At 39.8% G+C, this 16,646-nt stretch overlaps 1 protein-coding gene across 2 annotated transcripts; it reads right to left on the reverse strand.

Moving 5' to 3' along the window:
* Window positions 1–627: 627 nt before the first annotated feature.
* LOC147325250 (carbohydrate sulfotransferase 1-like) lies at window positions 628–15,853 on the reverse strand. 2 transcript variants are annotated; one of them, XM_086299681.1, is made up of 7 exons: window positions 15,108–15,853; window positions 13,880–14,082; window positions 13,697–13,774; window positions 12,361–12,574; window positions 12,043–12,269; window positions 3,806–4,023; window positions 628–2,631 (listed from the first exon to the last, which is right to left on the reverse strand). In XM_086299681.1, exons 2-7 carry the CDS (start codon window positions 14,042–14,044, stop codon window positions 2,295–2,297), a joined length of 1,239 nt encoding a protein of 412 aa, XP_086155807.1. In that variant the 5' UTR covers window positions 14,045–14,082; window positions 15,108–15,853; the 3' UTR covers window positions 628–2,294. The 2 variants fall into 2 exon arrangements, with proteins under 2 accessions (XP_086155807.1, XP_086155806.1); XM_086299680.1 differs by having other exon boundaries at window positions 13,697–14,082; window positions 15,108–15,852.
* Window positions 15,854–16,646: the final 793 nt, after the last annotated feature.

Genomic DNA, 16,646 nt, shown 5'->3' on the forward strand with positions numbered 1-16,646 from the left:
AGTCTGGGACAGTTGGCCTATGTGAAATTCTGTTTGAAGGTTCAGTGTGTAGGTTTTGCCATTATGCAGCGAGCAAACAACCAAGAACCACTTACTGCTAAAGAGACAGAGTGAAAGTGCACAGTATATCCTTGGTTTCTCATCGCTTATTGTTGCAACCAGGAGGAGTACAAACGTGTCTCCCTTGGGCTGTCTATCAGTCTATCAGCAACCAACCAACCAACCCAGTGATGTTCATACCAGCACAAGAGTGGCTCTAACCTGAAGATTTATTTCCTAAAATCCAGCTTCATAGATAAATTTAAATCAGTGACTGTTTCAAGATGAAGAGCTCCATGGTGTAAATTAGCCTTTATACACGTATTGTTTCATGTCCACATTAAAACAAACTTGCATTCTCTTCCGCTTATCCTTGTCAGGGTTGTCAGGGGCTGGAGCCTATCCCAGCTACCATAGGGCGAGAGGCGGGGTACACCCTGGACAGGTCGCCAGCCTGACGCAGGGCTAACAAAACTTTTTGGTTTTTTACATCAATTTTTACATTAATTGTTGGACATTTTAGCATTTTCTTTTAAGCACAATCAATATCTAATGAGAACCCATCGGTTAGAAGAACTGATAACATATTTACATGCTTTGATTTGACTCAAGTTTTATTTCCAGATTTGGGTACAGAAGTGCAAACTTTTCATTTAAAGGATCTATAAGAATGTGAAGACAGTTAACGCTCTAAAAATAAGGACATTAGCCATCTTTGGTTTAATGTAGTACCTAACCTGCCATATCCACTTCTTGCAATATATACTATTACTGTAAAATTACAAGCAGATTTGAAATCCAGAAAAATATTCTTGTGGAAACAAATCAGAAATATGCTACAAGAGTCATCTGAACTTGTAATGGATTACTTTTAAGAGCTTGTCATGTGATTGAAACAAGAATGAGGCTTCTTATTCCAGAAAATCCAAATATGTTTAATTTAAAACTTAAAACTTATTAAAATAGTTTGTAGCTGCACAAACAATGACTTCATACATTAATTCAAGGTAATTTTAACAATTGATTGGAAATTAAATGTAGAATCTGTGTCTAGTGTGTAGTGAATGTGGGAAATGTGACATGTGGCACATTCAAGCTATTGTTGTATATACAAACTGTTGTACGACAACTTATCTAGTGAGAAGACCGACATTATTAACGAGTGAGAATATTTTGACATTTAAAGATCAAAAATCGATCATATTTTGAGATTTTTAATAACAAGGGAAAAAAGTTGATGTGTGTTGCAGCACTGTCCTTCAAAATGTGCACGGTAAAAATGTTGCTCTGTATAAACCGATCAAACTAAGAATAGACATTTATAACAGCGAGGACATTATTAAGAAGAATGGTTTAAGAGACTGACCCCTTAACCCTCAAATGCACACTTCAGGTCATTAGCAACCAAGGCCTTCTTAAAAGCTAGCAGCCATTTGTAGCTGCAGAGCAAAGCTCTAAACAGGTAAACACTGATGAAAATATAAAGAATAGTAAAATCAGTTTTGACCAATAGATCCTAACTCTTGGGCAGGAATTCCATATTGTTTCTAGAGCTCTTTTTCTTTGGCATTGGTCAAACTTTTCTAACGTTTTTGTCTAAAGATAGCAATTGACAAAGGAATTTAGTGTGCATGCCAGAACCTTCAGCTGATGTGACCAGGGCTCAAAAATAGAAGTCCCACCACTGCCAAAATAAATCAAGGCTCTAAACAGGTAAACAAAACAAATGAAAATTGCCACATGATAGAGAAGTCCCATCTGTTCACCATCACACTGCAGTGATCGTGACCATGTGACTGTGATTAAGGGCTAAACACAATAAGTAACCAGGTACAAACAGGCTACACATTTGTCGGTTAAATTATTTAGCTGTATTATTTTTGCCACAATGAAGCCAATATATTCCAAACAGTATTTTGGGGGTTTTGATGCGGTAGCTGTAACTGAGGTAGGTAATGGCTCAGCAGTTAAATGAAAAATAATAAAGAAAATCAGTCAGATTAATAAATCAATAAATTAGGCAGTCAACAATAAGAGATTGCCAGAACTCTCCAGGTCACTAGAAAACACTAATGTAAAGGAGAGCATTTCTGATTGTTTTATTGAACTTTTAGTTTTGAATAGATCTAGGGATAACTGTTCCACCATCACAGACAAGAGTGACCACAGCTGTGACTACACAGTCTCTCCCTTACAACAGTTCTGTCAAGTCTTGCTGGTTTTCTAAACCTCAGTTAACTATATTTGTCATTCGTTTAAAAAAAAGGGAGGAACGTCCGGTCCTCCACCAAAGAGTGTGAAAGATTTCTCAGTTCCCTGGGATGGAAGATGGTCTTGTATCCAAGGAGCCCCAGAAGTGGTTGACAGACAGTCTGCGTGTAAACCACCATATCAAAAGACAGCTTAACCCTCCAGTTCTCAGCATTCGCTGCAGAATCCCGAACTGTGGTGAATTTCTGCCAGGATGACAGACCACTGCTGCCCCGAGTGTTGTTGATGATCCAGTCTACCACATTGTGGTCTAGAACCAAACCAAGGAAGCTATAGAGCTCCTTTGTCTTTTGAAGAGGAAACCTGGCCAAGTCTTCATACCTGATCAAGGAAGAAAGTGCCATTGAGTATTTTATTTTTTTAAATAACGAACAAAGAAAATATATCACTCGCAGTAAATAACAATACTAAGCATTAGCATGTCAATGTGAATTTGTTTGTCAAAAACAAATATAACAACATTCTGACTAAAAAGAAGGCAATAACCAAATAAGACCTGAATCTGGACAGAAGATAGTATATAGATATAGTTTTGACCTGTTATGAGTAGTGTCATTGCAGTTTCCCCGAGGCCTCAGTTGAAGACCTGACCTGTTAACATTTGTGGTATACTAAAAAGCTACTTTTGGTTGCTCCCTTATTCAAGAGCTTTCATCAATGAATAAATGAATTCACATATGTTGATTTGCAGGTTTTAGATGTGTCCTTGATCCAACACAGCTGATTCAAATGGCTAAATTACCTCTTTAACATGTCTTGAAGTTCTCCAGAGGCCTTGTAATGAAATAATCATTTGATTTAGGTGTGTTGACCCAGGGTGAGATCTAAAACCTGCAGGACACTGGTCCTCGAGGCCTGGGGTTGGACACCCCCGGTCTAGGTCTACAGAACTCTCTAGCACCGTTTACCTCATTTCAGTAAAACTTAAAAAGACAAAAAGGAAATTCTTGTAATTGCACCCAATACCAAATGCAGTCTGCTCATCCACATGCACATCAGCTAGTAAGGTAAATCCATGTGAAGTCTTGGTGTTATCGTCACTGTTATCTATGTACACATTCTGAAATTTGGCTGAAACTTGGAAACAACAGGGTATTTCAACACAACAGTGATCCCAAACACTTCAAGACTGGTTTTGGACTGGATATAGCAGGCTAACATTAAGCTTCTGGAGTAGCTTCCCAAAGCCAAATACCCTATTGAAAATTTGTGAACTATGCTTAAAAGCCTAGTATGTGCCAGGAAACCAACCAATTTAAATAAACACCTCTCTTCTCTTCTTGGTAGAAGGAGGATATCACCCTGGGTCAACACACCTGAATCAAAGGATTTGTTCATTACCAGGCTTCTGAAAAACTTCAAGACATGTTGAGGAGGCATTTTAGCCATTTAAATCAGCTGTGTTGAATAAAGGACACATCTAAAACTTGCAGGACACCAGCCCTCAAGGCCTGGAGTTAGATACCCCTGGTGTAAATGATTATCCTCTTCTCACCTCAGCAACATGTACCTCCCTTTGAGCCAGGTGGGTCTTGCCAGGCCTACAGACACAGAGCGAAGGAAATCTTCACACACTGTGTTGATTTGTCCTAGGTCCAGGTTGTGGGGTCGACGTCCAGTTGCCCTCCACAGACGCCACAGCCGGTAAGTATCCCGAAAGGTCTCAATACGAGATGCCAGGATGCCACGTGGATCTCGAACAAGCTGGACAACCTAAGAAGGATAAACATATTCAGTAGGAATAAACCATTCAAATGGCAAAAACCAGTATATTTGCAGTATATGTTAGTGCTAACGCCATGTGGTGGGGCAGGAACTAACATTGCATATAAAGCAGTGCAGTAAACCGTTCATCAAGTTTTGGGCTTGAGATACCACTTGTGATCCCCTAAACTACCACATAACAGCTATACATATCATGCCATGGTCATCCTTCACCCACTGGGTAGCTAGGTGGTTCCCAGCAAATCAAGTGGGAAGCACAGATAATAACAAGAAAGACAGCACTGATCCCTTTTTGGATAGTGCAGCTCGTGAACCTGGAAACAGGTGTAAATTTATTTGCACTTAATCATTTTATTCTTAGTTGCAGTAATAAAGAATTAAATAGATTAAATGTAGATTAATAAATAGTGGTCTCCTTATTATGAGTTTCTTATTAACTGATTTGATAACTGATCAACATAATTATTTGTCAAAAAAAACAAGCAAGAGGAATGCATCAGTTTAAATGAACTTCAGCTTTGACTTTTAGATTTAGTGTTCAATTCAGATATATACTTATATTGGGCGACTTTAGCATTTTTGTAGAGGTTGAAAACAGCATCCTTGCTTTTAATTCGTTATCAGATTCCTTATCAGAATGTAAATAAACTCACTCACTTTTTAAATCACACCTTAAAAGGTGTGATTTAAAGGATCCGCAGACTGGTTTAAGCTAATCATAAGCAAGCTACAGTGGGGCAAAAAAGTATTTAGTCAGCCACCGATTGTGCAAGTTCCCCCACTTAAAATGATGACAGAGGTCAGTAATTCACAACAAAGGACAATTCACAACAAAAGTTGCCTCAATGTGCTTAAAAATGTCGTATTTCTCCTCAGCACTGTAGATATGCTGAAAAAATCAGAACTGCTTTGAGCCAAGCATTCCTTTAACCAAAACAAGAGACAACATGAATTTCTTCACAAATAGAATTTTAACCATTAGAGAAAAAGAATTACTCCTAATCTCACAGCTGTAACAACATGTACAGCTACTTTCAATACCATTTAGATATATTTAGCCCTTTTTTCTACAATTGGTCTTTCTTAGTTAACTTTAGTAATTTCGCAAAACCATCAATGTGACCCCATTCCTACAAGTCCGTCTTAGTCAAGTCTTACCATTAATTAAAGCTTCAATCTTAAATATGACCAATCTCTTGCAATCGGCTACCCACCACAAGTCCTTACGCTGATAGTACTTATGCTGTACTTAAAAAGCCATCACTTGACCCAGCTGTGTTGGCTAATTATAGGCCTGTCATGAATGCTGGAGTAGATTCAAATGCTGGATTTGGACGAATTAAAGTTTAGTGCCCTTTATTTACAGTGTTTTACCAAAATGCGCTATATACAACAGCGCAAGGGAAAGCAGCTAAAGGGGTCCAAGGGGAAACAGGTATTCAAAACATCGAATTCTCTGTCCAGTACAACACTCTCAAAACGGGCAGGCTCACCACTCCAGGGAAGGAAATCCAGGGAAAGTCTGTGCAGAGGAAGGAGACAAGGTCAGATCCTTTGAGGCAAAAACACACGTATAAAATAGAAGCTAGGACCAAGGCTTAACTAACAAGGTAGTTCAACAATACAGCAATGAATAACAGCCGACCACAACCTTATGCAGTGGCTGCTGACAAGATCCTAGGCCAGAAGTGGTTGATTATCCCAGGTGTATAGTGCCAAGTGTAGGAACCCAAAATCAGTACCACCCCATAGGACAGACAACAACACGTGATAACAGATAGAAGAGAGGAGAGATAGAAACTGAAGCAGAGAGAGAAAAACAAACCCTGACAACATCTGCCAGGCAGGACTGAGGGACCGTGATAAGGCCAATCTGCAACCTTCCTTTTATCTCAAAAAATTCTTGTAAGAGTTGCTGTAAATCTGATCCTCTGCAGATAAATAGTTCATTTGAAGAGTTTCAGTCAAGTTTCAGAGCTCATCACAGCACGAAACAGCTTTTGTGAAGGTTACAAATGATATTCTTATAGCCTCTGACAGTGGACTCATGTCTCTGCTTGTCCTGCTTTACCTTGTGCCACTGTTCAGTACTGTTGACCTGTAATACCATTCTGTTGGTATTACAGGTACTGCGCTGTGGTGGATCTATCTAATAGACTTCAATTTGTTCATGTAAATGGACAGTCTTATCTTAAAAAGGTCAAAGTACCATATCACCCATATAGAGTGCTCTCAGACTCCTAGCTTACTTGTGGTTCCTAGCTTATTTGAAAGTAGTAGGGGAGGCAGACTGTTGGGTCTGCCTGGCACAGACCCACCGCTGGAACAAGACAATTCTACTACAACAGCAAAAAGCATTGGACACCAAGCAGAGCTCTTTGTTTGATCTCATGCACGAGGGAGAGAACTGTGACGAGCGCTGTTCCTGACGCTTGAACCCCAGTCGCTCTCGTCTGCTCCCTCGTAACATTGCTCCTTACTGCGGTTACATGACTATGCATAGGTTCATTAACATATGACGTCTTACATAGAGTACCTTGTCTGTGTGTCGTGTAGGTATATGTGTATGTGTGTGTGTGTGTGTGTGTGTGTGTGTGTGTGGGGTGGGGGTGGGGGGTGTCAAGATGTGACCCTGTGAAGACTCCCCAAAGCTGGTGCCAGGAGTCCAGCTTTCCACCTAAACAAAGGGCTCTTATACTTAAACAGATACAGAGTAGGTGTCCTCCTATACCAGCGGTCCCCAACCCCTGGGTGAGTCGTTTGGTACCGGGCTTCGAGAGTTGAGGCTCAGGTGTGAAATGTATGGTTTTCAGGGTTTTTATCGGTTTTCAGCGTTATTTTGTTATCGTTTTTATCGTTAACTCGGTTTTCCTGGGTCTTTTCACGTGTGTTATGAATAAATCTTCTTTTTTTCGGTACCGGTACTAGTTTTATTTTGTTGTATTTATCCACAACACTTTAAAGGCCGGTCCGTGAAAATATTGTCGGGCATAAACCGGTCCGTGGCGCAAAAAAGGTTGGGGACCGCTGTCCTATACCATAAATCAGTAAGAGAAGGTACGACCTCTCTCATGACCTTAAGTTGTGTGTGTGTGTATGCCAGAGTGCTCTGGGAGGCACACAGAGTCTTTGCAGACTGCTAAGGATCAGACGTCCTATCGATATGCAATCGATTATAAAACTCTACGCATATATGAGTATATATTTCTAAGCATAAATGACAATCCACAATATAAACCTAACACAGACCCATCAGCTTCCATTCAACTCTTCTGTGGAACAAGCTCACAGTTTAGATTCAGAAGACGGACAATCTCTCTAATTTTAACATTAGGCTTAAAACTTGCTGGTTCTGCTGGAGGTTTCTTCCTGTCAAAGGGGATTTTTTCCTTCCCACTGTTGCCAAAACACTTGCTCAGAGGGGTTATCTGATTGTTGGGGTTTTCTCTGTATTATTCGAGGCTCGTAACCTTACGATATGAATCAGAATTCATATTGTAAGGAAGCTATAGAAGTCCAGTGGCCTCTGTTCAAGGATTCAACCTTAATTTAGTTCACAGGCCTGCATACGCAATTAATTTTGTTGCCCATTTTAATTTATTTCTGATTGTCCTCTGTATTTAATTGACCATGTTCTCTCTTTGAAACTCTTTTTAAAAGCCTTTAGGCATGACATTTCGTACATTCTCTAAATTTCTTTATTCTTTTGTTCCTTTTCAGTTCTAACTTATAGGACGATCCAGATCCAAATGTGTTAACGAGAAGTTTTCCCCCACCATCTTCACAACTACTTACAGACCTCTAGTAAGTAAGAATAATTAAGTATCTGAAGTATCCCTATAGTGCAATTTGGTTTTGCTAGTATGTCCATTGTCATAAAAAAGTCTCCCCCAAACTACATTGTCATTAGAGAAGCTTTGTTTTTTTCATATTTGACACACTTTTAAACAAACACATTTTAATAATTGACAAAGATAATTAGAGTAAATACAAAATTCAGGTTTTAAATCACAATTCCATTTATTTAGGAAAAAAAGCTACCCAAGGCTTCCTGATCCTCTGGGAAAAAGTAATTGCCCCTTCGTTAAATCCCTAAGAAAGTTATACACAAATTAACTGTTAATAACCATATTATTTGAAAACCCGAGTTCAATTTCTCTAGTTACACCCAAGCCTGATTACTGCTAGACCTGATAAATCAAGAAATCACTTAAATAGAACCTGTCCAACAAAGTAAAATAGGATAACAGCTCTCAAAAAGTAACAAATCATGCCACGATCTAAAGAAACAGCTGGGAAATAAAATCATTGACATCTATAAGTCTGGGAAGGTTTACAAAACCATTAGAGAGCATTATCCACACATGGAGAAAACTTGTAACACTGGTGAACCTTCCCAGACGCAGCCTTCCTACAAAAATTACTCCAAGAGCACTTTGACGGCTCATTCAGGATGTCACAAAAGAACCCAGAATAATAACAAAAAAATGCAGTCCTCACTTGTCTTAGGTAAGGTCAGAATTCATGATTTAACAGTAAGAAGAAGACTGAGGGAAAATGGCGTCCACGGGAGAAATCCAAGCAGAAAACCACTGCTGACCAAAAAGAACACAAAGGCTCGTCTCACGTTTGCCAAAAAACATCTTGATGATCCCCAAGACTACTGGGAAAATATTCTGTGGACTGACGAGATAAAAGCTGAATGTTTTGAAAGCTTTGAGTCTCATTACATGTGACATAAAAGTAACACCTATAGACAACATCATACCAACAGTTAAACATGGTGGTGGTCCAGGCCCTGGGTGACTTGTGGTAACTAATGCAACCATGAAATCTGCTCTATTCAAAAGTCCAATTTCATATTACTTACTTATTACTTATAAAACACAAAATAACATTGTAAGGGTAAAGACCCTATAATAATGCAGAGAAACCCCCATAATCAGATGACCTTTCATGAGCGGTGGGCTTACAGGGGGCATGTCTCATTATCCCAAGAAATTGGTGATATCATCCCCACCAGTAGCAGAAGTTTATCTTGTTTGTGGATGGACTAAATGCAGAGAAATATCTGTGACAATAATGTGTGCAACTGCCAGACATTTTCTCTTTATATACAAAGGTAAGAGCACCACTGAAAGGAGTGTTCATTAATTCTACAGATGAGGTCATGACAGTTGGAAAGTCGTAAATTTGTTGTAGCTCTGACGTCCATGATTTATTTGGACACAAAAAAGACAAAATAACAAACTGAGGCCACCATCCACAGTGGTAACTTGAATAAAAAGCGTGTTTTAACATAACATACATAAATTAAGGTCAAACTAAGGCTACTGGCAAAATGTTTTTACTGCCCTGTGAGGTTGAATGAGGTACATTAAGCCCATGTGTCTCTACACATGTTTAGGGTAATTCTGAGGGACTGCAGCTGTTGACACCACATGTTTAATCAATTCCAATTTAGAGTAGCATTGACTGTTCATCTAACCATCCATCATTCAGTCTACCGTGTCCTCAGTTAGTAAAGACCTGTTAAGTGCCATCTCACAATCTGCCAATACAATAACCAGTTACAAATAAATATTCAGCTTCTGATCACATCTGTCTTTGTTGAATGGGTCTGCTTATCCAATCACTAGTAAAGTCTGTCATTAACTGGTGAAAATGTAGTTGTGGAGAACCTTGGATTGTCATTATTTCAATATTACAGTGTTTTCCATGATTTATATGAGGGCAATCCCAAAAGTAAGGTCTCTAAAGCGGTGGGGACGTAGAGAAACTGTTCGTACGGCTGTGGGCCACACTGTTGTGATTGGTGCTTCCTCCACTCCCAAACAAGCATGCGCCGCTTCGCTGGGATGCTCAATCATGGCTTGGCAGCCCTTGAAAATGGAGCTCCCGTTGAACGCTACCGCCAAGTGCGAAGTTCGCGCAGTTATTCAATTTCTGAATGCAAAAGGCTTTAATCCATCCATCCATCCATCTTCATCCACTTTATCCGAGGCCGGGTTGCGGGGGCAGCAGCCTAAGCAGAGAGGCCCAGACCTCCCTCTCCCCAGCCACCTCCTCCAGCTTATCCGGGGGAACACCAAGGCGTTCCCAGGCCAGCTGAGAGATATAATCTCTCCAGCGTGTCCTGGGTCTGCCCCGGGGCCTCCTCCCGGTGGGACATGCCCGGAACACCTCACCCAGGAGGCGCACAGGAGGCATCCTTGTCAGATGCCCGAACCACCTCAGCTGGCTCCTTTAAACTGGTTGAAATTCATCGCCAATTGATGGAAGTGTATGGACAGTCATGCATGGATGTCAAAAACATTTGCAAGTGGTGTAAAGAGTTTACAGCCAGCGGAAGGTTATTCTGCTCTGACGAAGAGGTGAAAGATGAGGTTCAGTGCTTCCTGAAAGACATGGCGGCGAGCTGGTATGACATGGGCATTCTAAAAGTGCCACAGCGTCTACAAAAAGAAAAGTTAAAGAAGTCCAGATGCTTTTCTTTCCAAGCTCCTTAGACTAGTTGACCCGGATGACCGAGAACCTTCACAGACATCGACCAAAATGGCGATTATGTAGAAAATTAAATAATTCTCCAACCTTTAAAATGATGTAAAAGAGAAAATGAACGGTTGTTTGTATTTCCTAAAAAAGTAGGAGACATTACTTTTGGGATTGCCCTCGTATGTTAATATAAAATCTCTTTCATTTTAACACTATACTAAACTCTATTTGAAATTTTACTACAGTATTGATTTGATTTCATTAACAAAAATGCAAACCACCCCGCTCTTATTTCACTCACCGAAACAGGAGCGCAGATGTCTTGGACAGTCTGTTAGTACTGTTGAATTAACCACACAACAAGCCATATTATTTGTCATATGTCTGCAAAAAACACTGCAAAGAGAACCAACACTACAAACACGGTCAAGAGATTCATTGTTCTCTTGTCTCAGTGAGAATCAGCTGAACAAGAATTTTTATGTTTTCCAACACTTCACGTTAAGTTTTGGTCTACTTTTTCTTTTAGCTATTCCCTTTAGGGGTTGCCATAGCAGATCATCTGCCTCTGTCTCGTCTCTCTAACAATCTTCTGCATCACACCAAGCCTCTGCACGTCCTCCTTCACTACATCCACAGATCTTGTCTCAGGGTCTTCCTCTCTTCTTCTTGCACAGCAACTTCCCACTTACAATATTTTGCCTTTTGTGCACATATCCAAACCATCTCAACCTCAGTTCTCTGTTACAATAAAATTGCAATAAAGACCAGAAATATGTACCACGATCACAGCTTTGAGGAATCAACCTTTGCCACTTATGCATGTGTTCTTATAACATTTATTCCTGTGGTTCCACATAAATGCATGCAGTTAGGTATCACACGACTAGCCACATCAGGTGCAAAGTAAGACACGCTTTCTTCCTGTATTAAATATGGTTCAGTTTGCAGTAAATTGCCCTCTGCTAAACCACCGTGTTCGTGTGACTTAAACAAATACTCTCCTCCCCAAGTTTTAGTATATACCCTAAGGCTAACCACAGAAATATTTGTCAATGCCTTCCAGTTGCAAACCTGTCAGTGCCTTTCATCAATCCCAGCAGTAGCTGTTTTTACATAATGTTTTAAAGCCAAAAGACATTTTTCTTCACTGATGCAGACCTTTACTAAATCTGACCCGACAGGAACTAGCATATAAAAAATCATTAGCATGTCTTTTCTCAGCTACAGGCTGAAAAATGGCCATATGCTGGATATGACAAGACAAACTGTGTTTTAATTATTCATAATGGGAAAACTAGGCACAACACTGATATTTTTCAATTTATGAATTTATTTTATGTCAAGAGGTCGAGTCTGTGTTCTGTCATCAAGTCTAAATTAAGTGGCTTGTCATAATCATCATTTAATCTTACTCAAGTCTTTAAGCCTCTGATCTGAAAGAATACAAACTGCATTACTAAAATTCATTATGAATTAAGTAGAATGCTTTCAATTAAATGATTTCTCTACCTTCAGGTTGAGTCTTGGATCCTCAATGAGCGCCCTGAGGTCACTGACTTGGGGAATCCGAACAGTCTTGATGGCTGCGTGGCGCTTTGCTCTGCAGACTTCAGCAGCCACCGACACATTTAGTGGCCCACACTTTCTCACACATTCCCCCTCATCAGCTAGCACCAGGACCTGCTCCTTCGAGCCCAGTGGAGCCTCGCATACAGGTGGGGAGCACAGAGAACGGCCTAAGACAGGACACGTACCATACAAAAACTGTGACAGACAGGAACTGGATTGCAAAAACAGATGCAAAAGTAGCAGACTCATGTCTCTTACTAGCTCCTCGTCTAAACAGCTTGTCAGTGGAGTGCCTAGCAGGACGGGGTTGTATGTAACTTTCCAGGCTGTGGAGGTTACAATGGTACAGAGACCTTAACAGGTCTCGAGCTGCTCCCAGCATGACCCTCCTCTCAGCCAGGTTTCGGCTCTGTGCCAACCGAGGAAGCAGTGCCAACTGGACATGGTACAGAGGCTCAAACAGATAGAAGACCTGTTATGAAAAACAGCATATCGCCATTAAAGCACACGCCAAACACAAAAACACTACACACCAGAATTTTCTTTTAGATTTTGGCGGTTCTTTAAAAACAAAATACAGAAACGTCATAAAGTCAGTGGTTTTTGTAATATTTCAGACACGTTCTAGTTGCTAAGCTAATTAGCATGTGTATTTGCCGAGAATCCTCTGAAGTCTAAAGCTGCATAAATACTGATCAGGCACTTTGTAGATTATCAGTCTCTTGATGGGTTTAATATGTGGTATGTGACTTTTGTTGCTATGATGCCAGGTCTCTCTTGGAAATGAGATTTTTAATCTCAATGAGATTTTTTACCTGGATAAATAAAGGATTAATAATAATATGTCCAGACATCCTGGTACATGAAGTACCAGGATGTCAGTCTGTATTTCTACCTGTGTCTTACTAACATATGCTTGATTTTTCCAAACATTATAACACAAGCATACTTTTTCTGCATTTCGTGATTAACGATGCTCCTTAATTTAACCATACGTTACCGCCACTTTTAACTAACATCCTCAGTCTTGAAAGTTTTTAATTGCTTTTGAGTTTGTAAATTGTATTTCCTTTGACGCTGATTTTGCTTTGTATTTATATATTTGAATAAATTCATTGCTGGTCTATTTACAAAACTGCTTGAACAAAGTTTGGTATGCTTGTTCAAATTCTGACCATGCTTGACATTTTGACTCTCCTTTCACATTATCTGCAATATGTAATGAAGAAATGCTTTACTGTAATAAATGTTTTAATTACATAGAATTTATTTTGAAAAGTGCTGATCCTGTAACCTTTAAAAACTCATTTAGAAATCATTTTAAATCTGTTAAAAATTAGTTTGTGTTTAGATTTCTAAGTTTATTTTTATTTAATTGTTCTGTTTGTGAACTTGAAGTTATTGTAGATGTAAGATCTATTAAATATGTAGACAAAAAATTATGTGAATGAAATCAAATACATTTTGTCTGGATTGTTAAATTAAAGGCTCTTTGTGCATTTAGAAACCACTGACTCAAAAGCATCAGAAAGGGCATGACTTCATGATTTTTCATCATAATCCGACAGGTCACAGAAACTATATAATTTCTAACCTCTGGATGCTGGTTAAACAGCTGACCCACAAATGAGGACCCGCTCCGTGTGGTGGCCAGAATGAGGATGTGGGTTCTCTTGGTGACATTATAGGAAGGATTGGAGAGAGAAGGGGAGGAATTAGCATGGGAGGGGCTTCTATCACAGCTATGATCCAAGTCCACGGGTGTCTCCTGGCCCACCTGCATCAACTCTTTGGGGCTGCAGTTGACAGTCAAACCTGAAGGTGCCAGGCCCACAGAGCACAGAAAGCTTAAGGGGTTGCTGGAGAAGGTGCGGATGGCTGTGTACTGGATGGCTATGGACGCCAATGCTAACAATACCATGGACTTCCAAGAACACTGCATGATGATTGGACTGGTTTATCAGGATCCCACAGCACTGTCTGCAACACAAGGAAACACAACAGACAGAAGACAAGAGACAAAGAGCTCTTAAGACTTACGGTTGGTAAAGTCTCAAATTTGTTGTCTTAATGCTTGCTAAAGTAGCCAATTGCTGACTTTGAGTTGAAGGCAGATGTTTCTGAATTTCACAAATTGGATTCCAACAAAGTGACGTCACATTGAGACCGTGAAAAATATATATTTAGGTATGTAAAGAAAATGAAAATAGCAGTTGTTTGATGGCAGATATCATTTTTCTCTCAGACACAATAACAAATAAGAGTAAAAAACAAACACAAGTGATCAAATATAGCCAACTTGCATTGCTGTTAATACTCATGGACAGGCTGCTCAAGTTTTCTTTCTTTCTCAAAGATCAGACTCTTGCCTTTACTAGTAGCTTTCTAACTTTCTTTGCAATTCTGACAGAAATTTCTCCGGTCAAAAATGATCAGTATCGTTCATATTATTGCAATATAGAAAGCAAAGGTATGATCCAGCCAAAAGTTTGTTTGTTTTGTTGTTGTTGTTTTAATATATTGGAACTACAGTAAAAAGAAATAAATGGAGTGCTCAATCATCATAACAAAAAGTCAGTTAAACTTGAGTGAGTCCATTTAAGAGCATAAACCACTGTGCATCCCCTTTAATTTTGTATGGCCTTATTTGCATGCTGGACATCTTTTGTTTCGTGCACTCATTAGAAAGCATTAATAGTTCTGGAGTACTTATTACTGTTGGAAGAGATTCATAGTTTCTTTTAAAGGCCTGTGATATACAGTGACATATCTTTCACACTGAACATTCAACATATATTGCTTCATAAATATCCGAAGGCTCGATAATAGTGCTGCATATCTCAAGCTAGAAACAACAGATCAGTGATATTATGTGTTTACACATCATTGTACGAGCTACCCCAGTCTGTCATTACGCGCCTCTTAATAAAGAGGCTGGCTAACACTGTCTTTTTTGTTACAGCACAGCGGAATATTAACCCTTGTCGACATGCCGCCATACCCACCACATCCACGGGCCCGCCTCATCCCTGAGTACCGGAGACAGAGTGGTTTCCCCGCGGCCTGATGGAGCGCTCAGCTGCCTCTCGGCTGCAGGAGGGCGGAGGGCTGACACCACGATGTAGACGCCAGGCAGGAAACCAAGCTGCTCCTGTCTGTGATCCACAGCAGGTATCAAAACATCACGGATCGGAGCAGAGACCACATAGAGATTATGATTAGGATCTCAACGAATGTTTGAATGAAAGCCCGTCAAATCCACAGCATCACAAACGATCGGCAGCCTGCGTGAGACACTGCGGTAAAGTGAGCCGTCATTTGTGAGCCGCGGTCAAGCCAGCCGCCTCCTATCCGCCGCATAAATTTCCTTGCGCTTTTACACCAGTCTTTACGGTAGCGCCTTTTCGCTTTATATCCTGATTGAAAGCCTAGACTCGCGCACACATGCACGCGCGTGAACAGTCACACGCACGCGCGCACACAAATTACAATGGAACAGCCCAATACAGCCATCGTGACAGTCTGGTTGCATATTCAAAAATTCATTAAAAATCATTCTTAAAAGTTGATGCCAAGCTTTCAACACAATCCTCTTCTCGGACACCTACTTTACCTCTGGGCCAGTTTTTACCCAGATTTACTGTAATATTACTCAGAAATCACAGTAAACTCATATTCAGTGCAATACAGTCAATACACTACAATTATGTTTATTTCAAAAATTCATTAAAAGTCATCCTGAATAGTTGAGGTCCAACTTTCAACACATCCCCCCTCTGGGACACCTACTGTACCTGTGTGCCAGGTTTCAGCCAGATTTACTGTAGAATTCCTCAGAAATTAAAGGGTACTTGTATTCAATGCAATACAGTCAATACAATAGAATTATGTCAATTTTCAGAAATTCATTAAAAATCATCCTGAGTAGTTGATGTCCAACTTTCAACACATCCCCCCTCTGGGACACCTACTGTACCTGTGTGCCAAGTTTCATCCAGATTTACTGTAGAATTCCTCAGAAATTAATGGAAACATTTATTCAATCTAATACAGCCAATGCACTACAATTGTGTCAATTTTCAAAAATTCATTAAAAATCATCCTGAGTAGTTGATGTACAACTTTCAACACATCCCTCCTCTGGGACACCTACTGTACCTGTGTGCCAGGTTTCAGCCCGATTTACTGTAGAATTCCTCAGAAATTAAAGGAAACTTATATTCAATTCAATACAGTCAATACAATAGAATTGTGTCAATTTTCAGAAATTCATTAAAAATCATCCTGAGTAGTTGATGTACAACTTTCAACACATCCCTCCTCTGGGACACCTACTGTACCTGTGTGCCAGGTTTCAGCCAGATTTACTGTAGAATTCCTCAGAAATTAAAGGAAACTTATATTCAATTCAATACAGTCAATACAATAGAATTATGTCAATTTTCAAAAATTCATTAAAAATCATCCTGAGTAGTTGATGTACAACTTTCAACACATCCCTCCTCTGGGACACCTACTGTACCTGTGTGCCAATTTTCATCCAG

This window comes from Aulonocara sp. 'chitande type north' Nkhata Bay, linkage group LG7 (assembly GCF_057382095.1).
Source record: "Aulonocara sp. 'chitande type north' Nkhata Bay isolate Kocher_YH1m ecotype deep benthic linkage group LG7, A_spYH_male_GT1.1, whole genome shotgun sequence".
NCBI lineage: Eukaryota > Metazoa > Chordata > Actinopteri > Cichliformes > Cichlidae > Aulonocara > Aulonocara sp. 'chitande type north' Nkhata Bay.